This window comes from Colletes gigas, unplaced genomic scaffold (genome assembly GCF_013123115.1).
Source record: "Colletes gigas isolate AHSC1104 unplaced genomic scaffold, ASM1312311v1 Colletes_gigas_Sc00038, whole genome shotgun sequence".
Lineage (NCBI taxonomy): Eukaryota > Metazoa > Arthropoda > Insecta > Hymenoptera > Colletidae > Colletes > Colletes gigas.
This window is the reverse complement of record NW_025106667.1, coordinates 990,211-1,015,927: the sequence shown is the minus strand read 5'-3', so window position 1 is coordinate 1,015,927 and position 25,717 is coordinate 990,211. Positions and strand designations below refer to the sequence as shown.

The following is a 25,717-nucleotide window of genomic DNA, read 5'->3' as shown; positions in this document are numbered from 1 at the left end:
ATACTTCTTATTCCTCTATTTGTTGATATGTTCTTTTATCTTTTACATGCTAGATATGTATATACATATAACTACGCTACTTTCATATAGAGATGCATTTGCATTCGTGAAGGGTATTAGAAAAACTACATAACTGCGGAGGTATATTGTATAATTTACACAGTATACATAGGTGCATTTGTGTTACTATGGAGATAACGTATTCCCAAATCTTTACTTACCAACGATAATAACGAAGCCTAGCAATTTATTATTCGACGGTATTTGTACAGTTTTAAAAGAGTAATCCGGTTGTTTAAAATATAAAGGATAGCGTGACAACATGTGGTGGGGATATAGTCCCGCGTTAGACATACAACATGAAGTTAATAAAAGTGAAACTAATTCTCTAAGTGAATGTCTCGAGGTATTAATTGTAGGTGCTGGCGATGCAAGACATATCGTGAAGACATTAGGATCATCTTATTTGTACCGCGATCGTATTATTACGTACCATGTAATTGAATCAACGTTGGAACAAGTTGCTAGATCTATGCTATTGCTAAGTACTTGTTTACAGAGGAACCTAGGTACGTATAACAAATTTTTAAGTCTATATCGTGATTTGTCCCTGCTAAAAATATGCTCTTTGTTTAAAAAATGAAATGACTCAAGGCTTGCAAGAAACGACTCGATATTATTTAGAAATATTTGGGAATACGCTTGTAAGACCAGCGACAGCTAAGTACTTGGTAAAACACTCTGATCAATTGGCAGACATCCCAACGAACACAATCGATTGTCCTTGGTTAAGTTTGGAAAAATTAAAGCACAAGGATAAAGATCGATTAGAAGGAATTTTTAAGTGAGTTCGATCAAAGAAAGAACTTGAAATTTAGATTTCATTTACATTTACTGTTACTATTTTTCGTTAAGATTTTGGGAGCGTGCAGCACGCGAGAACATTTCTGTTGTGGAATATTGGGACGAAAGAGTTAGAAAATCATTAAAAACAAGATACGATTATCGCGATGGTGTTTTTGATTGGGATTATCATATGATTTTAAAGTCTAGAAACGTCTCGAATCTGACAGTGCAAGAGTATAGGTAGGTACGTTTGTTAATCGGAGAGCACTATACTTACTAAAACATTGTACAGATATGTATTTACAAGTGCAACTTGTTCATTCCAAAGCTAGATTTTGGAGAAACAATGGAATTGCGTTCGTTTGGTTAGAAGGTGAACCTATTAGAAGCAATCCGACCTTATTGAGTAATATTATACAGCATGGACCTGGATTTATACATTATGCTTATTTAGGAGATATTTCGAATGGTCCTTTCTTTGCATGGGCCTCGGAAGAAGCAAAGGATAATCACGAGTAAGAAATGTGTTCAACTTGCACATTCCGTGTCGACATATTTTTTATTATAACATTTAATTGGCAATTTAGTAAATATAGAGCAACGGACATTGCTGAACGAGAAGTCATGCGTTCTATACACGAAATTAGAACAAAAGAACCATTATGCGAAAATTTGGTTGCATCGCACAGAGATTCCTCCATCTTAAATGGTGTACTGGTAACCGAAATGCCAGACACTAAAATGGAACAAGAATCGTGGAAAAGGGAAAAAAATAAGTACAAAAGAGATGAAATTTCCTGGGTAGATATTAAAAATCACAAGGTATTAATGTCAAACGCAATAATCGTTAAAAACAGAAAACTTTGTCTATAATTTCTAAAGTATTTTTAGGTAATTTTTCACCCTGTGACGTCGTTAGAGACACTAAAATATAAAACAGAATATACTAGCAAATTCGATTTTCTGTGGGTTGCGCATAACATGACAAAACAATTATCTAATCTAACCGTGTTACTCAAGAAAGGAGCAATTGTATTGATCGAGTTACCAAAGTATCTTGTACAACTGCGAGAGGAAGATCTACAAAATTTTATAAAGGAATTAAAAGATACCGCAAAAAGAAATGGACTCTATGAGATCTGCGATATAAATACTAAGAAACATATTGCTAAATTTTCCAAATGTTAAGTGTTAAATGAAGTAAATATATTCTGAATTCCTATTTACTATTCCACAATTTCCTAAAAATTCTATTCCTAAAATATCTATACTTGAGAGTAAAACATTTTCATCATTTTCAGTATGTATAATAGTAAAAGATAGTCAGAAAATAAATCCAAGTAAAATTCCAAGTAATTTTAATAAAGATCAGACATACGTATATAAAAATTGGTTTCTGTATTAATATAAAATAAAATCGCTACAAGAATACGCAAGTATATTGTTACATTTCGCTCGACTACTTGGCTATGCACATACAGCGGCGAATCTATGTTTTATTTTTTAGTAAAATGTAAATACATACATAGAAATCTTTCGTTTATCATTAAATTTGTCCGTAATGTTAATAAATCGGGCATCATTAACGTTATTCGAGAAAAGCTTCGTGTACTACTAAAAATGGTTGATATAACCAATAAAACAAAAATCACCAAAGGCTATTACACATAGTGAAAAATCAAACTGAGCATGGTTATGAGAATCACCCAAAATCGCGGGAAACGCGTCCTGTTCCTGCTTGAAGGCCCGTGAGGTTTAGTTACAATTCCTCAATACAAATAAATAAAATTGTTTACCCGTTGTAAAATTTATTGTTAGAAAAGTTTAGAGAAAATACGTGTTGATTTTTGTGTGTCGAACAACGGTGCGTGTTGATTTTCTGAGAAATAAAGTAACCCTTGAAAATCGGCCACCGCAGCTATTTTCAGCGATAATGAAAATTGTTTTCAACGCGTGAGCCTTTTATACTGAAGATCAAGAGTTTATATCGCGTGGATCGTTGGAAAAGTATACAAGGTTTCACAACGTCGAATCATTGTCGGCTTCGATAAACGAATATGTTAAATTAATCGGCAAGCTATGAGCTCTATCAACAGAGTGAACAGTAAGGTGGGCACTAATACTGAATCAAAATTCGGTGATTTCGACGACAATTTCGACGCAACGAGCAGCTTTGACAATGATAAAAAGATCTTCAGCGCCGATTCCAGCAGGACTTCACCTGGTAGAAGTCGTTATGGTAGAACAATAAAGCCCAAGTCTCCCAAGAATGAGATTGCCAGTTCTCCAAAGGCATGTTACATCTCTTCAAATCGATTACTACATTTCCAATTAAAATTCGACGCTGCTATTAAGAAATTTGAATTATATGTAGTAATCTTTAATATTTGAACATATAATTTCATTTATACGATGTATCTTATATACAGTTTTTCTTATAATACTTTTTTTCTGTAGTTTCATTGATGGCTTATAGTAATTTCTGATTACATAATATGATAATATTGATATACGTGTCTTACAGAATTCTAAAATGCCAAAGGCTCGAAAATATCAAAATTCGTCCGACAGTAGTAACGAAAGCACGGACGAAAATAATGTAACCAACGATGTGGACGACACAAGCGATTCTTCTATCAGTTTGAGCACTATGGAAGAAGCTTCTCCGCAGATGGTTGGTTCGTCTTTCCAATGTAATTGGGTATTGGGTCAATTAGCATGGGCCAGAGTTGGTAATTTCCCTTTTTGGCCTTGCGTGATAACGCTCGATCCGGTTTTAAAGATGTATCATAGATTAAGAGGTATGGTCTTTTCTGTAGTTTTCTAATAATTATTATCAGATGAATTTTCAAGATAGCATTCCATTTCTCATTTTCATAACTATTATATCTTTCAAAACGAATATTTACTTTCCAAATAAACCGAAAGCATTCTTATTTCTGTAGGTTATTTTAAATATAATAGTACAAGATCTTAGTAATACCTAATATGTTTCAAGATTTCTGTGAAACGTACTTTTTATTTTAATTAATGTAACCAATGCGATTTAATTTAAACGAAATGTTTCTTTGACTAGCCACTGCCAGATCACAGACATTGATGATGCATGTTCGATACTTTGGTGATAAAGGTCGTCACAGTTGGGTCTCTTCAAATTCCATGATACCGTTCACAAATATTGCAGACTTTAAAAAATTATCAGAATCGATAACTGCAGAAATTAAGAAGAGAGATGCAAAATATGCTGCTGCGTTTGTTGTAAAACCTGGGATAAAGTCCAAATGGGAAAGCGCAATCGACGAAGCTATGGAAGTGCAACCTATGAGCAACGAAGATAGAGGAAATATTTTTAAGCCGAAAGAAAAAAATAGAAAAAGCAGATCACCAAAAATGACTACATTAGATGAAAAGAACAAAACTAACAAAAGGAAGTATTCAACGGATTCAAGTGGACTTGACGTGAAGCGTGTGAAGCAGGACAATGTAAACGTAAGAAGGAAATTTTTAAAATGAAATAAAAGTATTATATAAGTGTCTAATTTAATACTGTTGCAGGCATATGAATTGGATAAACCACCATACAAAACCAATGAAATAAAATCCAAGATGTTGAAGTATGCAGAAAATGGTTCAAGACTCAATTCAGATACTCCTCCGTTGTCTCCTTTAAGTCAAAAGGATTCGCACGACGAACTTCCCATTATGCAAAAAGTTGAATTTAAACCTGAAGAGAGCGAAAAGGGTGTTTTCGAAGTTTATTACGAACGAAATAGAGATATGTTGGAAGATGAACATCCTGATGCATCGGAACACGATATTAGAAGATATTTGCGGAAGAATTGGGATACTATGAATGCCGCATTTCGTAAAAAATATCGAATGTATGTAACATCAGACAGTGCCAGTAGTCATACGAAAGAGAGTCTGTCGGATCATGAAGATTTATCGATAGATATGGATGTAAATATAAAGGATAGTAAAAAGTCGAGAATCAAAGTCGAAAAGGAAGAGATAAGTGTTTCAGAAATAAAACGAAGCAGACCTTATAATCTCTTTAAAGGAATGAAGCAAGAAAAAGTTTGTCAAATTTGTGAAAAAACTGGAAAACTGACCAGATGTAAAGGCCCTTGTTATTCATACTTTCATCTACCTTGCGTGAAACCTGGAGAATCTAGCCCGGAACATTCCATCGACGAGAACACAACCGACGATAAGATACTCGACGATATAAAGGAAATTAAACAAAGCAATGCCGACGACGATGAATACAGTGGTACTGATGTCGATCTAAGTTATTTATACTGATCTTATTTTATTCGATCACACGAACATTGTTTTTAATTTCAGGAAAAATCGAAGAACAAGAAGACGAATTGTTCAAATGTATCGATTGTTTGTCAGGCGTCGCGCCTGCTTGCTTCATATGCAATGAAAGAGAAGGAGATAGAATAAGATGTACTGTACTAGCCTGTGGAAAACATTATCATTCGTCTTGCTTGAAATCGTGGCCACAGGTAATAGCAAAAATGTTATCTAATTCGTAAATTGTAAAAATTTAATAAAAAATGTTTCTGTTTTCTTGTTAGTCCCATTGGCAGGGAGGCCGTTTAACTTGCCCGTACCACGTGTGTCATACGTGCAGTTCGGATAATCCTCAGGATAGTCATTCGAGAACACCAAACGAGAAATTGGCACGATGCGTTCGCTGTCCTTCATCTTACCATACATCCACGTCTTGTTTGCCCGCTGGTTCAGTGATTTTAACCGGTAGTCAAATAGTTTGTCCGAAGCATTATCAGGCACCGCATCCTCCGGTAAATGCAGCATGGTGTTTTTTATGCACAAGAGGAGGAAGTCTTATCTGTTGCGATACATGTCCAACTTCTTTTCATCTCGAGTGTCTAGGTAATAGTTTTCAGCAGTAGTAATAACATCAATAGTAGCAGTAGTAGTAGTAGTTGTGAGTAGTAGTCATAGTTATACATATACATACAGGGTGTTCGGCCACCTCTAGCAAAAATTTTAATGAGCGACAGTAGAGGCCAAAATAAGACGAAAATCAAGAATACTAATTTGTTGATGGAAGCTTCGTTAAAAAGTTATTAACAATTAAATTCAAAAATTTCAAATCGTTCTGGAAAAATTATTTTCGGTTGCGGGGGTCAACTACAATCATTTTTGGTGAGTACACATACCTCCGAAATCCTATCTACTTTCGAGAAAAAAAATCGAGTAGGTGGTGAAATTTTTCGGCGAAAAAAAAATTTTTCAAATCGTTCTAAAAAAATTATTTTCGGTTGCGGGGATCAATTACAATCATTTTTTTATCATTACACATACCTCCGAAATCGTACGCACTTTCGAGAAAAAAATTCCTTACTGAAAATCCAATCAGGTGCGTAAATTTTTCAACGGAGAAAAAAAATTGCAAATCGTTGTGGAAAAATTATTTTCGGTCGCGGGGGTCAATTACAATCAGTTTTTGTCATTAGACATACCCACGAAATCCTGCCCACTTTCGAGAAAAAAAATAGAGAAGGTGTGAAATTATTCGAGAAAATTAAAAAATTGCAAATCGTTGTGGAAAAATTGTTTTCGGTTGTAGGGTTCAATTACAGTCATTTTTTGGTGAATAGACATACCCCCGAAATCTTGCGCATTTTCGAGAAAAAAATTCAGTAAGGGCGGCACTTTAAACGTTAATAACTTTTTAACGAAGCTTCCATCAACAAATTGGTATTCTTGATTTTCGTCTTATTTTGGCCTCTACTATCGCTCATTAAAATTTTTGCTAGAGGTGGCCGAACACCCTGTATAAGGATAGTAGTAGTGGGTGGTAACAATGGTAGGAATATAGTATTAATGCCAACAACGTAATGCGTACTATAAATAACAATAACTTTAGGAATTGATGCGCCGGATGGTGCGTTTATTTGTGAAGATTGTGAAACGGGCAGACTCCCTTTGTACGGGGAAGTAGTGTGGGTTAAACTTGGTAACTACCGTTGGTGGCCATCCCGCATTTGTTATCCCCATGAAATTCCTGAAAACATAGAAGCTATACCTCATAGCTCTGGTAAATTTTGTGTAATGTTCTTGGGATCAAATAATTATTATTGGGTTCATAGGTAAGTGTCTGGATTTTCTTATGGATAGACACGTTGGTTGCAAAGTGTAAACGATTAAGCATTTGTTTATTTTTAGAGGTCGCGCTTTTCTTTATCAGGATGGCGATGCAAATATAAAACCACCGATTGGTAAGAAAAATAATAGGGACGATACATATCGTAAAGCGTTGGAGGAAGCTAATGAAATTCATCAACGTTTAAAAATTGAAAGAGCGGCTGCTAAGGATAATGGACCACGAGGCCTAAAACCTCCGCCTTATGTTAAGTTAAAAGTAAAATTGTTTTCATTTTCCTCTGTTGTTTTCATACGTTTTCATAAGTTGGTCTATATGAATGTGCAATAATGTTACATTTATAGGTTAATAAACCGGTTGGCAATGTGAAACCGACAGAAGTGGAAAGTATCGTCGCGTGCGATTGCGACGCAGAGTGGGAGAATCCGTGTGCACCGGGAACAGATTGTTTAAATCGAATATTGTTGGTCGAGTGTAGTCCTGGTATTTGTCCAGCTGGCTCCAAGTGTAACAATCAGGCATTTGTAAGAAGACAATATCCAGCTATGGAACCGTTTCATACTGCGGGCCGCGGTTGGGGTCTTAGAAGTTTAGAGTGCATTTTCGCGGGACAGTTTGTTATCGAGTACGTGGGTGAAGTTATAGACGAAGCGGAATACAAACGAAGGCTGCATAGAAAAAAGGAATTAAAGAACGAGAATTTTTATTTTTTAACCATAGATAATAATAGAATGATCGACGCTGAGCCAAAGGGCAATTTAAGTCGATTTATGAGTGAGTATTTCGTACTTTTAGTAAACGATCAAACGATAAAGTTTGAACTTTCTCTGAAATGTTACTGTTCTTCGAATGCAGATCATTCGTGTTCACCGAACTGCGAGACACAAAAGTGGACTGTGAATGGAGATACGCGTATAGGTCTGTTTGCGTTATGCGATATAGACCCCGGTGAAGAATTAACGTTTAATTATAATTTAGCTTGCGATGGTGAAACTCGAAAGCCTTGCCTCTGCGGCGCACCAAATTGTAGCGGGTTTATAGGTTTAAAGGTACAAAAATCGCAAGTAACGACACCCTCGATTCAGCAGAAAAAATTTGAGAAAATTGACAAAATGAAACGTCAGAGGAGGTGAGCAACGCACACAGTTATCAGCTGTTTTTCTTGTCTTTTCTTTACATTGTCACTGATTTCCATTCCTGCATGTTAGATCGAGGAAACGCGCGATGTGTTGGAGCTGCGGTCAAGAAATCGAAAAGTTGGACGACTTTGCGGTTTGTGATCAAAAAACATGCAATAAGAAATATCATAAGGCATGCGTGAACGTTCACGAAGTGGATTCAAGATTTAGCTGCCCTTGGCATCATTGTACAGAGTGTGGTCGTAGAACATCAGCGCACTGTGCATTTTGCAGTGCTGCCTTTTGTCAAGGTAATGATTCTACCGTGCATTAATTTACATATTCAAATGCATCTGTATTTATTGTATGTATTTATATCGATGTGTTTACCGTTGTCTACAGTACATTTGGATGGAAACTTATTTGAATATGGCGAAAAGGCCGGTTTTGTTTGTAAATTACACGAAAATATGGAAATGCAAAGATCGTCGTCTATCGAAGACGAAAAAGATTATTCGGACAACGATACCGAAACAGATAAAGATTATTCGTCAACAGACTCCGGTAGCCCTCTCGTAATAATGGAAAAAGCTGTACCACGTGAACCTTCGCCAAGAGTTTCCATTGTAGAGGTGAGATTAATGAAACCCTGTAATGAAAGTGCCGTCGTTGCAAATTATGAGGGGAGATAAGCAATACAAGCTCTCTGATGCTCATCCTAAGCTTTCATCCGAAATTATTTTATGTTTCGGGCATAGATAGCTTCTTTTATTTTGTTTATATTATTTATAGTATATTAACGTAAAGCAAGTTAATAATAAATTGCGTTGGTGGTGGTAAGCATGAGACGATGATTTCATACAATATAATGCATTTAAAAATAGTAGAATATTGAACTGAACGACCTATCGATCGCGACGTTAAAGATGTGTAAAGAAATGATTGCATTTTTCGATGTTTTTCTTTTAAAACACATGTATATTTCCTTTTACGTTGAAGTTGTACTTACGGAGTTTTTAAATTTCGATTATGTATAATTTTCCATGTTTGTATAACGAATATACTATACATACTATGTTAACTTCTACACGCAATCGACGATTTTAGTGTATTCTAAATTTACATTTTCAAATTCGATTTAACGCTACGTTGCGTTTGCTAAAAAAAAAAATCGTGTGATTATTGTTGCAATTTTATGCAAATGATACGATATCACTGTTAATGTAATCAACATTCGCAGTTAGTATGTTTCCAAACGAAAAAAAAAAGAGAGAATAACGATAATTAACTTTTTTTTTTTTTTAATTATTTTTCATTGTTCCCAGCATCCTCTCCCTGACATTGGCAGTAGTGAGAAGTAGTAACAAACAAACATGTTCTGTTTAAGTTTATACGTTCAAGTGAGTGTATACTTTTGTTATTATCTCTTTGGACTTTTTCTAATCCATAGTATAATCGTAGTAATCAAAAAACTCCAAACTTCCAGTTAACAAATAATTTATTTATCATTTGTTAGTTGTTAAATTTTACGAATATATTGGTGAGTAAAGTTTTTATTTAGGCGTTCATCATAATAATCACCACAATTTTTTTTATATAGATTTCCGACAAATTTGACAAGAAAATATTACAAATTAGTTAGCACTCAATTGGCGATAATTTTCTCCTATCAAATATAATTAATACTTTTGATTTTTCAAGTGGCATCGTATCATTTTTATATCCGGTATTATACAAGATGGCATAAACACAAATTTAGCAAAATCAGATAAAATGTTTTCCTTCTATAATTTGCACAAAAGATCATTTTTTAAAATACGATAAGTTACTTATTACACGCAACAAGAAATCGAATCTACGACACGTTCGTTTACAGTTTACATTCAATTACAAACTATAATTGAATTGCATTAATGTTTCATTTTACGTATAAATATGAAACATTTAAGAATAATTTAAAAAAAGTAAATTTGTCTCAATGCCATCTACAATGATACATAGAAGAAATTGTTTTCGTTTGAAAGATGAGGCGATTAATTTTTTTGTTATCGAATATCAAATTTTGACCATTTGTATTTTTTTATATTTTGTTGCTAGTTGAATGTTGACTAATCTTTGTCTAAAAAATCGTGGCGATCGTTACCCTAAACACTGCATATTTTTATTTATGGGCATTCGTGTTATTTGTTGTAGCACTTTAGTGCACGTAATTTAGCCGTAAACCTGTTTGTTTTTTTCAATTCGCGTAGAGTATTATGCTTCCTAATAAGTATTTAGGAGAAGTAGTATTTCTTAGAAAGTAGTTGAATGATGGTTTATTTAAATATATCGTGTAGATTAATGAAATAGACCTCATGAACGGCAATATGCCTCGTAGGTTCATCCGAGCAGCGAAGAAAGCGAAGAATCTCAGAAAGAGGACGACGAGGATGTAACGCAGTCTGCTGATTTTATGCCGTGCGAGTATAGTTTGAAAAGTATGAAGAAAAAACCATTGCATCGATTGTCCCTAAGATTGAAAAAGGAGGAAGATCGGGTAGAAGAGTTAAATAATCTTACATCTAGTCAACTGGAGGCCATAATCGGTGGCAGTTTGTTCGAATGAGCAATGTATCATCCCCGATTAGGCATAAATAGTGAAACATACCATGCATGCATAGCTTCGAACATACAATTACATGATGATCATGATGATGATGATGATGATGATGGGAGATTACTGTAGATCACAATATAAAATAATAGTATATGTAATAATATTCATTACTTGCAAGACATTATTCCATGTCAATTAGATCGATTAAATAACAAATTCAAAGAACTATCTCTACTATCGAGAAAATAAAAAAAATTCAATTTTAATATAATAACCTTCTGTGATCTTGCATTAAACTATAGGTATATGTATAATGTAACATTTCTTAAAGTTCTTAAATATTTGTTTCCGCGAATGTTATTCACCGATTCTAATAGACATGGAATATTTTTATTTATCCGGAAGTAAAGCAACATACGCCTACAATAATCGTACATTTCTTTTTTTATAAGTATTAATCGATTGTATGAATATTTTATTTGAAAGTGTGGCATACTAATACAGTGCCTTGTCAAGATTAATTTGAACTCATAGACGAATGAATTAACGAGGGCCCAATGTTTAATTTTAAAGGTGTCTGTGTGCCAATTAAATCAATTAAATACGTCTCTTTTTATCCTCTGCTTTTCATTTAAAATTTCATATTCGTTGTATCGAATTAATTTCCGTCAGCCATGTGATATTTTATCAGCCGTAAAAGCAATTACACCTTCACACTGCCTTGTAAATGTTTAAAAATTTGTATTAGACAAAGTATGTTTATTTTAGAGTTACAGTAAGGTCTCTTTATGCGTGAAAAAAGATCTCTACATATGCATAAGATATCTATCTATACCTTTTTAAGTATAATTTCTATTCACACCACTAGAGGGATACACACCTGGAGTTCGGTTGCCGGGCATAGTCCGATCCGCGATCGAATGTCGGGCCGAAAAGATAATCACATTATTAATGCAATGACAAAACTTTATTATCTTTTATTTATTTTTAATGAAACTTTTTTTTAACATATTCCTCATACTTTTCTGTTTAAAATGAATTTAAACACGATATAATCCGAACGACATACAGTTATATAATACATAATTATTAAACTATTCTTCATTATTGGATCTGATCAATTGCAATAATATGTTGTTAATTATTATTATATAACAGTAATGCTCTATATATATTTTTTATAAATTGTTTTATTTTCATTTTCTTTATTTTCAAATATTTTATAAAAATCTATGTATCGAAATCAACAATTTCATCGTAAAAATATACTCTCGAATTTTCCATAACTGTTCTCTAGTTTTTTTCAATCCTGCGACGAACAAAAATTTTACACATAGAGAGACTTTACCGTATTTAATATTAAGACGTCAATCAGACGAAATCAGTATACATATTCCATAACTACATCGTGAAATTATTTTTTTCTACATGCTCTCAATTAAATTGTATTCGAAGATTCGTTTTAAACTAATTTGATAATGGTCAATAGCAGAATTTTTTGCCAGAAAAATATTTAATTACGAATGCCGTGGAGTGGAAAAAATAATATAAATTTGTTAATAGCTTACACCTCTATATGTATTTCAAATTGTATATACAAATATGTTTACATCGTTGGTTGAAATACGAGACAAACATTGAATGCAAACAAACAAAAGAATTTGATGTAAGATAAGCGAAAATTATTATTTATGTTAAGTTCAAACTTTTAGTATACATTTAGTACGATTTTCTTAACTGAAAGTGTAATAAAAGGAAAACTTACTTCAAAGAAATGGACATAAATACATATAACGTTCTGGTATAGTTAGTGCTGATGATTATTTACAAAAGTACGCGTATTTATTAATGTTGCAATATAAAATTGTGAATGGTAAAAAGTAAGTAACACTGATGATTAATATTGATTATCATTATTATTATTATTATTGTTTGAATAATACTTTATTTTTACATTTCACTAATATAAGTACAAATTAAAAATTATTAAACACCCTTCTTGGCGCCAGGTAATTTAATCTCAATATATTATGCTTTTTCAAGCGGAACGTTAGATTAATTATGGTGAATTTAAAACTTCCATGTTTAAAACTCTTGATGCATCATAAATGAATTCGATTTTATTCACAAATGAATAGCTTTATCGTATTCGTACGATATCACGATATGTTTAATTTTAATGATCGGTTACGGCATTCGATATATTTCACTGGTGTTTCCGCTGAATTATTAATTAATGCACCGTCTATGCATCTAACATCACAATGGAGTTGCGTTTAAAGCCTCGATTTTTTTGTATAAAAAAATATTATGCTTCCGATTCTTTACCATAATTTTGATAAAGTTTTGGACTCTCGTGGACCGATGAAGTACTAGTACTTAGTATTAAACTGGACAAATTGTGATCAGAACCCACGCCGTCGGGTACAGTTTCTTCCAAAGTAATCTCTTCCTTTCGCAACACGGGTGCCACAAAATTTTGACCAGCCGACATGTCTCTTTTCAACGCTTGCGTCTGTAAACATTTACTTTCAACGATTCAGTTGGTTCTACATGTACATGAAAACAACGTTCGTCAACGGTACCTTAGACTTTGATGTGGGCAAGGTAGCTCCGGTAACAAGACCTAAAATGCTTGCAGCGAGACCACTAAGTTGTACAGCAGCTAATGGCGACAAACCTCTTCTTACCAAGCCTAAAGCTAATAATGCTGCTTGGGCCAAAATTGGAGCCGCTCCGGTAGCGCTTGCCGCTGCCCCTGCTAACTGGCCACCACCAACGCTTGGCCCATACGCGAAGCATAGATTGTGCCTGTCCACCTGTGCGAAATTAAATGTAACGTATTTATTTATTAACATTTTTTTAAAAACGTTTTAACATACCAGATGTTTCACTACAAGGTACAGCAATCCAAAGGGTGTAATTAACGGGCAAGCTAAACTGTACACAGTTGTCATAGTAAAAACTAAGAGCAACCAGGCATAATGAGCACCTAGTGGAAACTCCCATAATACTGCCTTCCTAACGTGTACTCTTTCCGCCCTGCTACGAGCTATGCACAGCCTGAAGGTGTACAACGCTAATTCAGGGAATCTGACCAACTCCAAACCACTTCCAAGTAAGGCCGCGGTAATAACATAATTTACAAACAGAGCACCCTATATAAACGCAATAATCTTGTAGTTATAATGTGGTTCTATAATGCATTAATCGTACCATTGACGCAACCTCACCTGATCAGGTAAAAACACACATTCCCAATTTCCTGCGTCAGTCGTAGGATCCACAGTCCATTCTAAAAATGCTTGAGCACTGGTTAAGCCTAAACTAGGTAATATAAGAACCATCAGCAATAAAAGAAGTAATGTTTTTGTCATTACTGCCCGATTCAGGCCGCTTCTAGTCCAATGTCTAACTAACGATTCACTTCTTGCTACTAATACAGGCATTAAAGCAGCCACGCTGACTAGTAAAACAGTTGGAAGGAAAGATGAAACTACTGGACTAAGATTCATTATGTCCCCTGTAATCGGTATTTTATTCAAGGCAGATACTATTACCTAAAATCAGGTATCAAAAATTTATCAAATGTTAATGTAATTAAAGCAGGTTTCAACATAATTAGTACAGATGTGCGAGTACCCAAGCATCGAGTAGAGTCATACAGATCTTGAATGTTCGGGTACCCATATTTTCAGAATAAAATTCTTTATTCAAGATTGAAAACTTAGTAAATTTTTAAGTTTGGAAGTTTAATGAAAAAATCATATCCCGAATTGAATAATCGGATCCTGAATCAAGAATTTTATTACAAAAATACGAATAACCGCACACCTGTAATTAGTAATGTAACAAGATTTACTAATGGAAAATGACTTACAGCCGGTGTAGTAAGGAAAAATAATACAATGCCCAGAGCAAAATTGATTAAAACAGCATTTAAATACCAACATGGTCTTGGTATACTTAGGTTCTCCCAGAAAATATCAGATGGTGTTGGTGCATAATTTACAACCCATTTTATACTAGGCGAAGAATTTAGTTGTTTCCGCATAGTTCTAGCTGCACCAGATGTACCTTTTCATTGTGATTAATAGTAATATTGTCGTTATTTTGTTATAATAACGTTTTACTTGTATTTAGCATTATACAGGATGTTCGGCCACCTCTAGCAAAAATTTTAATGAGCGATAGTAGAGGCCAAAATAAGACGAAAATCAAGAATACCAATTTGTTGATGGAAGCTTCGTTAAAAAGTTATTAACGTTTAAAGTGCCGCCCTTACTGAATTTTTTTCTCGAAAATGCGCAAGATTTCGGGGGTATGCCTATTCACCAAAAAATGACTGTAATTGAACCCTACAACCGAAAATAATTTTTCCACAACGATTTGCAATTTTTTAATTTTCTCGAATAATTTCACACCTTCTCTATTTTTTTTCTCGAAAGTGGGCAGGATTTCGTGGGTATGTCTAATGACAAAAACTGATTGTAATTGACCCCCGCGAACGAAAATAATTTTTCCACAACGATTTGCAATTTTTTTTCTCCGTTGAAAAATTTACGCACCTGATTGGATTTTCAGTAAGGAATTTTTTTCTCGAAAGTGCGTACGATTTCGGAGGTATGTGTAACGATAAAAAAATGATTGTAATTGATCCCCGCAACCGAAAATAATTTTTTTAGAACGATTTGAAAAATTTTCTTTCGCCGAAAAATTTCACCACCTACTCGATTTTTTTTCTCGAAAGTAGATAGGATTTCGGAGGTATGTGTACTCACCAAAAATGATTGTAGTTGACCCCCGCAACCGAAAATAATTTTTCCAGAACGATTTGAAATTTTTGAATATAATTGTTAATAACTTTTTAACGAAGCTTCCATCAACAAATTAGTATTCTTGATTTTCGTCTTGTTTTGGCCTCTACTATCGCTCATTAAAATTTTTGCTAGAGGTGGCCGAACACCCTGTATGTAACGCGTAATAATATAAATAATCGGAACCCAGCAACTAACCTAAAGTAACGAAAGCTACTCCTATAGGCCTGGACAGTGTTTTCCTTTTTTCTTCTTCGACCAACACTGATAATCGTATTAATTCGTTGTGGTAAAATTCAAAAGCATCAACTTGCTATAAAATAAATTAGATATTTGTCCGCGGATTCGTTACAATATTTCTAATTATAAGTTACATACATGTTTACAACAGCAACCTATCACTTGGCCACACGGATATGGATACATTTTTAATGGTTCCCTTTTTTTTGCATAATTTTCACAATATAAACAAGCTTGCTCGGCGCAATCCCTTTCAGCATCTAATGCTGAAAGCCGCCTAATATCGTAAGCCAATGTAACATCTTCCACCGTTAAAGTAGGAAATGCTTCTCTGAAAATAACGATACTATAAGAAAAGCACAATATTTCATGTGTAAAATGATATTTTTGACCTGCGTGTTAATATGAATTCACATACTTGAAATAATCAATAAGAGTCTGAACATTACACTGATGCTTCGGCACCTCTGTAATTAATAATGTCCTAGCTGCTAATTCACCACCATGCCTAGCATCTTGCACCTACAAAATGTAAAAGCAGCTATAGCTTTAACAATTTGATTGCTTGTATTATCATTAAAGATATTGAAAATGACAATTGAAATATTATACCTTTTTTAAAAAATTCCTCATCACATAGCCACCAATCGGTAAATAGGATAAGATTACCAGTGTATGCACCCAAATCCATGTAGACATCGGATCTATGTTTGACAATGTTGTATGACCAAATGTTGCATTGTCTCCTTGCATGTTTCCATGAAAATTAATTGGTAAAGCTATGCACAAGGATACAACAACCATCAAAGTTGTTAAGATGATTAAGTGACGCTCGAATGATATATATAGTAAACCATCGGGTCCAGCTCGTTTTAACAATTCGTCGTCGCTAAAATTACAATTACAGAATATTGTTTTATCGTGTGTATTAGATCTATACACGAGCAATTAATAGGTGAAAAACTTTTATGTATTTTAACACTTTATCTACCGCTAGCCGATTAATCAAAAGGAATATTAAATGATTATACTTACGTAACTTTGAACGCAGTAACAATCCATGACAGAAAGCCTTTATCAACCTGTGATAGTTGTGAATTGACTGAAGATTCTATGCATATCGCATCTGTATCTCTGTCTTCATTGTCCCCATAAAATATATCCATCCATCGTTCGTCCGATTTGTTTAATAACGCAAGACGTCCATAATTCCATGCACTCTTACGTAATAAACCGAATAGTACAACAAGGAACTGTAAAAAGACATTGCAACATTAAGCAAAGCTGTTCTATAATTTCCACATACATAAAAATATAATTATTACTCGAGCGCAAGAACAAATATGCTATGTATGCAAATGTAATTTTTACCAAAAATCCAAAAAGATTTAGTAATAAATTTTCAGGAATGCCTGCATAAACATCAGTGATTATTGTTGTATTATACTTTACTATTGGAATGCATGAATTTACAGTTGGGGTCTCGCGTAGAAGACGTGATCTGAAATTTAATAAATAAAAATTATACAAAAACTGTTTTATAAGTATTCGGTTACAAACAGAACTTTCTATTCGGCGTTATATATTGTGTATATATTTTTTAGGAATCATTATAAAGGATTATATGCATGCTTGGTATAGAAATTGATAAATGGTTAAAAAAGTCATTAAGAGTATATTAAACAAATATGAAATTTATTAAATTCTATTACAACGAATAATAAATTAACTTGACAAAATTAAAAATGTTCATATGCATTTATGTGAATAATAAAAAGATCTTTAGGATAAATATTGAAAAATGTAATAAAAAATTCAAATAGCACTCGTATTCGATACCTTACGAGAAACAATAAGCTTGTTAACAATCGAGAAATGTCGCGTAATAATAAAGCCAGCTGTAAAATCGGTTCTAGCAAAGATTTGAAGTTTGCTACTTACGGTAAATAAACACTGCCCATGCTTTTTAATTAGTTTATATTAGTTTATGGTTAAATAAACACAAAAGCGCATGTTAATAAAAGTATGTCAATTTGACACATCATATGCGAATGCCGTTGGTTACAAACAGTTACAAATATATACGCTGACGTAGTCTAACCTGACCTAACCTGAACGCCGTGATTGTAAGAGATAACACGGTATCACATATACCAGATCTTATTAAGATTAATCTTTCTTTGGAAAAGTTTTATATCATCATGATTAATTATCAATTGAATTCTCCCATTTCAGTTATTTTAAATTCAACAGCCTAGATAATAAAACTGGACACAAAAAATAGGCATAAATTTACAAAAAAATATATTTAAAGAAATATTTGTAAAATAAATTATTAAATACATATATATGAAATATGGTCCTTATATGAATAATAAGATGAATCATTTGTGTGCAATCATGTTGATATCAAGGACACTTGCACCTTTCATTTTATTTTTTAATTGTTACGAAAAAAAAAAGCAATTGTTTATTTTATATATAATTTAATTATATCCATAAAGCTGATTAAACGTGTAAAAATATTTTATATACACATAATTATTGCTTAGTTCTATTTGAAAGTATTATTTTAAAATCAAATACTGTCTCATTTTTTGTATCTACTCTGACATTGTTGGTATTGGGTGTATGGTTGTAATTCACCGGTCGTAATACAATCTAAGATCCAAGCTTCTTTTAAACCTTGCGTGCCAATAACAATTTTTGCTGTTTCTGGATTTTCAATAATACGACCACCTGCAGCTTTTATTAGATCTTTCAACACATTACAGGGAGGAATTGTATCGTTTTCGATGTGTATGTAACCACAAGCAGCAAACAATTCAGGAACATAGGACCTTCCAAATAATTGTCTGTCTTTACGATTTTCCTGAAATCATAAATCATTGATAGAATTTTATACGACACGTTTCGCGTAAACCGTATGGAACATTATAGTCAATTTACCAGCGCTGCTTTCGAAAAATGTGTCATTTCATACTCTCCTGGATTTAACCATCTATTGCTTTCTAAAGATTTTAAGACCCATTCTAGTTTAACGAGCCAACAGCCTCGTATAATTCCATGTAGCAGATTTATCGTACGCACCCCCGTGGTTACAACGTGTGTTGTCCGTTTTGTGACATTTAATTCAAGCTTTGCACAACCAAGAGCTTTAATAACGCTCCTAATCATATTCTTATCGCTAAAACAAAGTGGAATGTTAGAAAAAGGAATAAGTTATAAAGAAGTAGGGAACAAAAACATTCCATACTCATTTGATAGACCTGTTGCAACAATATTTATTGTCTGTACTTTTCTTTTTGTAAATATTGCAGTAGACAGCCCAGTAGTAACTTCAAAATCATTTAACGAATTCCTATTTGAAATACAAGTACGTGTTTTAACTGTTTTTTCTCTGTTTTTTTGTAATCTCCTTAGAATATCTTCATCGACAATTTTTTTAATGGTAATTTTTTTACTAATAATCTTTCTTGGCTTCTTTTTATTAGAAAATGTACAATCATTATCTAATAGTGATTCTTCGTTATTGTTTCTTTCAATGTGATTCATATTAATTTCATTGTTTCTTAAATTAACTATATTTTTTATATGTTCTTTTTTCAACTTCTTACGTTTTTTTATATGTGTAGGTTCCTTAGGTGGAAAAATGTCTCCGTCCACTGGGGAAAATGATAATAATTGCGAACATTCACGAAGAGGTAATAGTTTCTTTTTAAATTTCCTTTTAACAGGAAGTACTGTTGGATTTTCTCTATTTTCATTTTTCTCTGATTCACTCTCGTTGGTCGATTCTCGTGTAACTGATGAATTATTACGAATAATTGTCTCATTTTCCATTTTTTCTTGTTCGTAACATGAATTTGTATATTCCGTAGACACATTTTTTAGCCTAAACGAGTAAAAACAAGGTAATTATAATCAATTTGAAAATTGATTTCTTCAAAATAAAAGAACAATGTACTTACGATAAATGTGATTTATTTTTAGGAAAATTTGTTTTAGTAGGATCTCTCGATTCATTTTTATCATTATGATAATTATTAATGTCTTGTATGAATTGTGATTTGAATAAAACAGGATGACGTTTTGGATAAGGAGTACTTTCTATGTAGCTTCGACTATCTGGAGTTTTATTTTCAAGTCTATCTTTCATCTTAGGTACATTAACGGTGTTAGTACTATTTTCATCTCTATCTGTGTTTTTGTTTGCCATACCATCTAATACCAACGATCTTCTTTTGCTATTATTATTTGTTAAATGTAATCTATTCAATGTATCCAAAGATGTATTCATTTCCAACGAAGTACAATTTGTATTTATGCTTTCCTGTGTTTTTTCAGAGACTGAGGAATCTATATCTTTTCCTTCTCTGTGTTCAACACCTTTATTATATTTTCTTTCTCTACAGCTTTTTTGTTTAGACTTATCTTTGTTGTTGTTATATTTCTTCTGTGCATCAACCGATGTGTTCACATTCAAAGAAGTCTGTATTGTATTTGCACTACTGCCTGCAATTGTCTCTATACTTTGATCGTTATAATGTATATCAGTACATTGTTCATCGACGTTATTATATAAAACAGATTTTCTTAAATTTATAGAATTTTCATACAATGGTTCAGGAACTTTCACAGTTGCATGTACCAAAGAAACAGGAGCATGGTCATTTCCCAATAATTTTTGCTGGGAAAGATTACCAGTGATATTTTTGACTACTTGTTCTAAAGATTGTTGTTCATTGTTTAACTTCTCAAACAGACAAGTTATTTCCATAGGGACTGTACTTTTTTTGGTATTATCATCTAAAGAAGTAGACGAATCATGTACACTTTGAGAACGTTCATTCTGTGTGTCTAATGCTTGATCATTTATCATTGTAGAACAGCAGATTGGCACTGCCATAAATGTATTTTCATCTTCTGAAATACTTGAAGGAGACACAGATCGATCTTTACAAGAAACAGAATCAATAATTCTATGTTTTTTTGTTTCGCTCGGAACAATTAATTTACGTGATTTATTTGAAAACAAATTTAAAGTATCAGATTTTTTGTTGCTTCCAGCTAACACAATGCTACTCTCATCATTATTATTTTCTATTTGTGACAAATACAATTTCGAAGAATTACATTTTAAATTAACATTATTACTGCTTGTTTTCGTATTGCTCAAGGATTTATTTATATCAAACAATCGCCTTTTCTTCAATTTGAATTGTTTTCTCTGTTCATCTGTGTTTTTATTTTCATGTTTCTCTTTTGGTGCGTTATTAATAGTTTGGTTTGCATTGTATTGTTTCTTTTTTTGATTAATTTTATTTGATATTGCAGATGCTTCTGCAGTTACATCTGACCGATCGTGTTTAGTCTTTAAAATCTTTTGTGTCTTAACAGATAACACATTTTGTGTATCAAAGACTTGTTTAGTCTTTGTCAAAATAGCTTCTTTCAACCTTTCACAATCTTTGTTCAACATTATATCTTCGTTACTGATTTTCTCTAGAAGTATTCGCACATCTTTTATAGGATATATCTGATCGGATGTACATTCACCATCGATGATTGTTCGTTCACTTTTATGCAGTTTACCATTTTTCGAATTTCTATCATAGTTAATTCTAGTTGACGTACTATTATTATATCCGACATCTATATGTCTAAGTGATCCATTGCCAGAGTCTGTTAAATTTGAGACACAACTTAGATTGACTGCCAATGAACTACGTTGACAATTAACGCTGTCAAATTCATCAGATATATTTGCCGCCATTGTTTCGATTTTTTATTCGTATTCATTGTTTACGCATCGTTTGTTAGAGATCATAATTTTGAGAAGCGTAACTTTTCACAAACATCGTTTTAATAATTGATGACACATTTAATGTGATTTGTGCCGATACATATTATAAATCTCTATTATTACGATTTATTATAGAATAATTCAATTATAATTATGATTATAAAGAAAAATTATATACATATACCGATAATATCATGCCATTACGCCACACTATCAAAACATGTTTAAACTTTAAACCAGCGTGCCCAGATCCCGCAAAATTCAATTGAATGTATCGAGAACGACAATATTAATGATGAATTTACTATAGCTCCGAGCAGAGTCCAGAGCAGTGTGGCCAACAGTCCCACAGTAATGCCAGATTAAGCACCGGGTGCACTGCTCACACTATGCCAGAACACGCGTACGTGAGCTCGTGGAGTTCCGGAATGTCGACAAAGGCAAACTGACGCATGCCCTCTTTCTCGATTCTCCGAAGCTGCCCGAAGTAACTTCGGTTCGCCTCGTGGGAGTCGAGAGAGAAAGGCTCACATTTGCATTCTCGCTCTTAACAACTGAAATCCGACCTCCCGTCAACGGCATACGATTTGGATTCTCGAGCCGAGATTCTCGACTGCCCAGGCATTTTTACTTTCCGACCTATGTAGGCGCACATAAGCAAAGTACCCATAATGAAAAAAAAATTTTGTAAAATTTATTTTACGGAAATACACGTTTTAAGACCTTCTGATCATATTTTAATTATTGGAAAAAAAGAAATTTATTTTTATTCCCATGTATGAGCAGTACAATTATGTTATAGTAATGAGGGGGCTGGTGGTTCAATTAACAATCCGACTATCTACCCCCGACAATTATTAAATATTTATACTTACGCAGGTCTGGGTACACGTAGGTTAATATAAACTCCGGTAATACCACACCGTTAACCGACTGACTCTTACCACGACAACGTCTTTACAAAACTCAGCGTAACGCGTCCCTAATAGGACTATAACACACTGAGTGTCTTTCTTAAAACCTCCCTTCAATATGTATGTACATCATTTCAGATATCACTTCTGATACATCTGGCAACGTATAACCATTACTGCTGGCTACTGCCAGCCTCTCGCAGCCTCTGCTGGCTTCTGCTGGCCTCTGCTAACCTCTGCCAACATGTGCGGGCTTCTGCCTGCCTCTGCTGGCCCCTGCTGACCACTGCTGACCACACCTGATACTTCCGACAACGTATAACGATTACTACTGGTTACTGCCAGCCTCTCCCACCCTCTGTTGGCCTCTCCTGACCTCCGCTTATATTTCTGACGACGTATAACAATTACAACTGACTTCTGCCAACCTCCACTGGCCTCCGCTGACCACTGCTGACCACCCCTGATGCTTCCGACAACGTATAACGATTACAACTTGCCACTGCTTGCCCCTGCTGGTCTCTGCTTGCCACTCCTTGCCACTGCTGGCATCCGCTGGCCTCCTACCTCCGCTGTTACCACTTGTTACTGCTTGCCCCTGCAGGCCTCTGCTGACCACTGCTGACCACTGCTGACCACTGCTGACCGGCGTTGACCACTCCTGGTACTTCGTGCAACGTGTAACGATTACGACTGGCTACTGCTAGCCTCTCCCTGCCTCTGCTGGCCTCTGCTGACCACCGCTTATATTTCTGACAACGCACAACGATTACTAATGACTTCTGCCAACCTTCGCTGAACTCTGCTGACCGCTGCTGACCTTTCCTGATATTTCTGACAACGTATAACGATTACGCCTGGCTACTGCTTGCCGCTGCTTGTCACTGCTTGCCACTGCTGGACTCTGCTGTTCACGGCTAGCCTCCGCTGGCCTCTGCTGACCACCCCTGATGCTTCTGACAACGTATAACTATTGCTACTTGTTACTGCTGGTCTCTGCATGCCTCTACATCCCTCTGCTGACGTCTGTTGGCCCCTGCCGACCACTGCTGACCACTGCTGACCTTTGTTATCAACTTCTGACATGATGTATTCAAGCCTTGTATAATGTAAATCTATGGCAATAAACGATATAATTTAACAGAATTCTATGTGTTCTCATCATTTTTACCTTTCTTTTCCTCTCCAAATCATTGCCTTAGTTTTAAGAGACCGTTTTTCCGGTTAAAATTGGATTCCCAAAGTGTCCAGCTCTCGTACTTGCTGCCAAAATCAAAAATTAACTTTTAAATTTTTTTTCTGTAACCGTCACTCTCGTACCTGCTGGCAAAATCGAGAATTCATTTTTTTCGTCAAAAAATTTTTGCTCGAAAATTTCGCCGATTTCCCAAAAAGTCCTGAAACAACTGGAAAGTCCTGAAACAACTAAAAAGTCCTGAAACAGCTGGAAAGCCCTGAAACAACTGGAAAGACCTGGAATTTCTTGGGAACCCTGAATTTTTAGCAAAGTTCTGAGTTTCAGGACTTTCCAGCTGTTTCAGGACTTTCCAGTTGTTTCAGGACTTTCCAGCTGGTTCGGGACTTCCAAAGGAGTTCAGGGACAACCAAGGAGTTTCAGGGAGTCTTATAACTAAGGTAATGATTTGGAGAGGAAAAGAAAGGTAAAAAATGATGAGAACACATAGAATTCTCTGTAATTATATCATTTATTGCCATAGATTTACATTATACAATGTTTTAATACATATATATCATGGCAGAAGTTGTTAACAAGGGTCAGCAGTGGTCAGCAGTGGTCAGCAGGGGACAGCAGAGGCTTGCAGAGGCAAGCAGAGACCAGCAGGGGCAGGCACAAGTAGTAATAGTTATACGTTGTCGGAAGCATCAGTGGTGGTCAGCAGTGGTCAGCAGTGGTCAGCAGTGGTCAGCGAAGGCCAGCGGAGGCCAGTGGAGGCCAGCAGTGGCAAGGAGTGGCAAGCAGAGACCAGCAGGGGCAAGCAGTGGCAAGTTGTAATCGTTATACGTTGTCGGAAGCATCGGTGGTGGTCAGCAGTGGTCAGCGGAGGCCAGCGGAGGTTGGCAGAAGTCAGTTGTAATTGTTATACGTCGTCAGAAATATAAGCGGAGGTCAGGAGAGGCCAACAGAGGGTGGGAGAGGCTGGCAGTAACCAGTAGTAATCGTTATACGTTGTCGGAAGTATCAGGTGTGGTCAGCAGTGGTCAGCAGGGGCCAGCAGAGGCAGGCAGAAGCCCGCACATGTTGGCAGAGGTTTGTAGAGGCCAGCAGAAGCCAGCAGTAATGGTTATACGTTGCCAGATGTATCAGAAGTGATATCTGAAATGATGTACATACATATTGAAGGGAGGCTTTAAGAAAGACACTCAGTGTGTTATAGTCCTATTAGGGACGCGTTAAGCTGAGTTTTGTAAAGACGTTGTCGTGGTAAGAGTCAGTCGGTTAACGGTGTGGTATTACCGGAGTTTATGTTAACCTACGTGTGGCTATGTGTACCCAGACCTGCGTAAGTATAAATATTTAATAATTGTTGGGGGTAGATAGTCGGATTGTTAATTGAACCACCAGCCCCCTCATTACTATAACATAATTGTACTGCTCATACATGGGAATAAAAATAAATTTCTTTTTTTTCAATAATTAAAATATGATCAGGAGGTCTTAAAACGTGTATTTCCGTAAAATAAATTTTACAAAATTTTTTTTTCATTATGGGTACTTTGCTTATGTGCGCCTACATAGGTCGGAAAGTAAAAATGTCTGGGCAGTCGAGAATCTCGGCTCGAGAATCCAAATCGTATGCCGTTGACGGGAGGTCGGATTTCAGTTGTTAAGAGCGAGAAGGCAAATGTGAGCCTTTCTCTCTCGACTCCCACGAGGCGATCCGAAGTTACTTCGGGCAGCTTCGGAGAATCGAGAAAGAGAGCATGCGTCAGTTTGCCTTTGTCGACTTTCCGAAACTCCACGAGCTCACGTACGCGTATCTGGCATAGTGTGAGTAGGGCACCCGACGGTGCAAACTGACACATACTCTCTTTCTCGATTCTCCTAAGTTGCTCGAGGTAATTTCAGGACGTCTCGTGAGAGTCGAGAGAGAAAGGCTCACACTTACCTTCTCGCTCTTGAACAATTGAAATCCGATCTCCCGTCAACGGCATACGATTTGAATTTTTGTAAAGTATCTTCTTACGTTAATAAATTATTAAATAATACATGAAATAT

The 25,717-nt window shown here is 34.9% G+C and overlaps 4 protein-coding genes across 6 annotated transcripts; 2 read left to right on the top strand and 2 right to left on the bottom strand.

The window, feature by feature from the left end:
* Positions 1-178: 178 nt before the first annotated feature.
* LOC122402682 (dynein axonemal assembly factor 3) lies at positions 179-2,034 on the top strand. The gene is made up of 6 exons (XM_043405670.1): positions 179-569; positions 655-844; positions 916-1,086; positions 1,179-1,361; positions 1,434-1,668; positions 1,738-2,034. The coding sequence occupies exons 1-6, from the start codon at positions 323-325 to the stop codon at positions 2,032-2,034; spliced, it is 1,323 nt and encodes a 440-aa protein (XP_043261605.1). The 5' UTR covers positions 179-322.
* Positions 2,035-2,570: 536 nt separating this feature from the next.
* LOC122402617 (histone-lysine N-methyltransferase NSD2) lies at positions 2,571-11,754 on the top strand. Of its 3 annotated transcripts, XM_043405547.1 has the most exons (14): positions 2,571-3,138; positions 3,371-3,647; positions 3,923-4,335; positions 4,402-5,119; positions 5,194-5,360; positions 5,433-5,751; positions 6,752-6,974; positions 7,051-7,246; positions 7,333-7,762; positions 7,844-8,117; positions 8,197-8,417; positions 8,509-8,738; positions 9,432-9,506; positions 10,484-10,598. In XM_043405547.1, the coding sequence occupies exons 1-13, from the start codon at positions 2,926-2,928 to the stop codon at positions 9,465-9,467; spliced, it is 3,717 nt and encodes a 1,238-aa protein (XP_043261482.1). In that variant the 5' UTR covers positions 2,571-2,925; the 3' UTR covers positions 9,468-9,506; positions 10,484-10,598. The 3 variants fall into 3 exon arrangements, with proteins under 3 accessions (XP_043261482.1, XP_043261481.1, XP_043261480.1); XM_043405546.1 differs by lacking the exon at positions 9,432-9,506 and having other exon boundaries at positions 3,923-4,329; positions 10,484-11,754; XM_043405545.1 differs by lacking the exon at positions 9,432-9,506 and having other exon boundaries at positions 10,484-11,754.
* Positions 11,755-12,644: 890 nt separating this feature from the next.
* LOC122402700 (calcium permeable stress-gated cation channel 1) lies at positions 12,645-17,838 on the bottom strand. Its single transcript, XM_043405711.1, has 12 exons — positions 17,701-17,838; positions 17,131-17,260; positions 16,795-17,012; positions 16,372-16,648; positions 16,178-16,281; positions 15,898-16,090; positions 15,718-15,832; positions 14,583-14,779; positions 13,936-14,262; positions 13,585-13,860; positions 13,288-13,521; positions 12,645-13,217 (listed from the first exon to the last, which is right to left on the bottom strand). The coding sequence occupies exons 1-12, from the start codon at positions 17,718-17,720 to the stop codon at positions 13,011-13,013; spliced, it is 2,298 nt and encodes a 765-aa protein (XP_043261646.1). The 5' UTR covers positions 17,721-17,838; the 3' UTR covers positions 12,645-13,010.
* Positions 17,839-18,349: 511 nt separating this feature from the next.
* On the bottom strand, positions 18,350-21,761 carry LOC122402681. The gene is made up of 4 exons (XM_043405669.1): positions 19,731-21,761; positions 19,016-19,654; positions 18,709-18,946; positions 18,350-18,631 (listed from the first exon to the last, which is right to left on the bottom strand). Exons 1-4 carry the CDS (start codon positions 21,533-21,535, stop codon positions 18,350-18,352), a joined length of 2,964 nt encoding a protein of 987 aa, XP_043261604.1. The 5' UTR covers positions 21,536-21,761.
* Between the last annotated feature and the right edge of the window lie 3,956 nt (positions 21,762-25,717).

Excerpts from the sequence above, each read along its gene's own strand:
- LOC122402681 (XM_043405669.1), bottom strand. The coding sequence starts at position 21,535 with ATGGCGGCAAATATATCTGATGAATTTGACAGCGTTAATTGTCAACGT. Across the intron at positions 19,655-19,730 it reads AAAAATAAATCACATTTATC|GCTAAAAAATGTGTCTACGG; the intron begins GTAAGTACATTG and ends TTACTCGTTTAG. Across the intron at positions 18,632-18,708 it reads ATTTTTCGAAAGCAGCGCTG|GAAAATCGTAAAGACAGACA; the intron begins GTAAATTGACTA and ends TTATGATTTCAG.
- LOC122402700 (XM_043405711.1), bottom strand. The coding sequence starts at position 17,720 with ATGGGCAGTGTTTATTTACC. Across the intron at positions 16,282-16,371 it reads TGAGGAATTTTTTAAAAAAG|GTGCAAGATGCTAGGCATGG; the intron begins GTATAATATTTC and ends TACATTTTGTAG. Across the intron at positions 16,091-16,177 it reads ACTCTTATTGATTATTTCAA|AGAAGCATTTCCTACTTTAA; the intron begins GTATGTGAATTC and ends CGTTATTTTCAG.
- LOC122402617 (XM_043405545.1), top strand. The coding sequence starts at position 2,926 with ATGAGCTCTATCAACAGAGTGAACAGTAAGGTGGGCACTAATACTGAA. Across the intron at positions 3,139-3,370 it reads AGATTGCCAGTTCTCCAAAG|AATTCTAAAATGCCAAAGGC; the intron begins GCATGTTACATC and ends CGTGTCTTACAG. Across the intron at positions 7,763-7,843 it reads CAATTTAAGTCGATTTATGA|ATCATTCGTGTTCACCGAAC; the intron begins GTGAGTATTTCG and ends CTTCGAATGCAG.
- LOC122402682 (XM_043405670.1), top strand. The coding sequence starts at position 323 with ATGTGGTGGGGATATAGTCCCGCGTTAGACATACAACATGAAGTTAAT. Across the intron at positions 1,087-1,178 it reads CTGACAGTGCAAGAGTATAG|ATTTTGGAGAAACAATGGAA; the intron begins GTAGGTACGTTT and ends TTCCAAAGCTAG. Across the intron at positions 1,362-1,433 it reads GAAGCAAAGGATAATCACGA|TAAATATAGAGCAACGGACA; the intron begins GTAAGAAATGTG and ends TTGGCAATTTAG.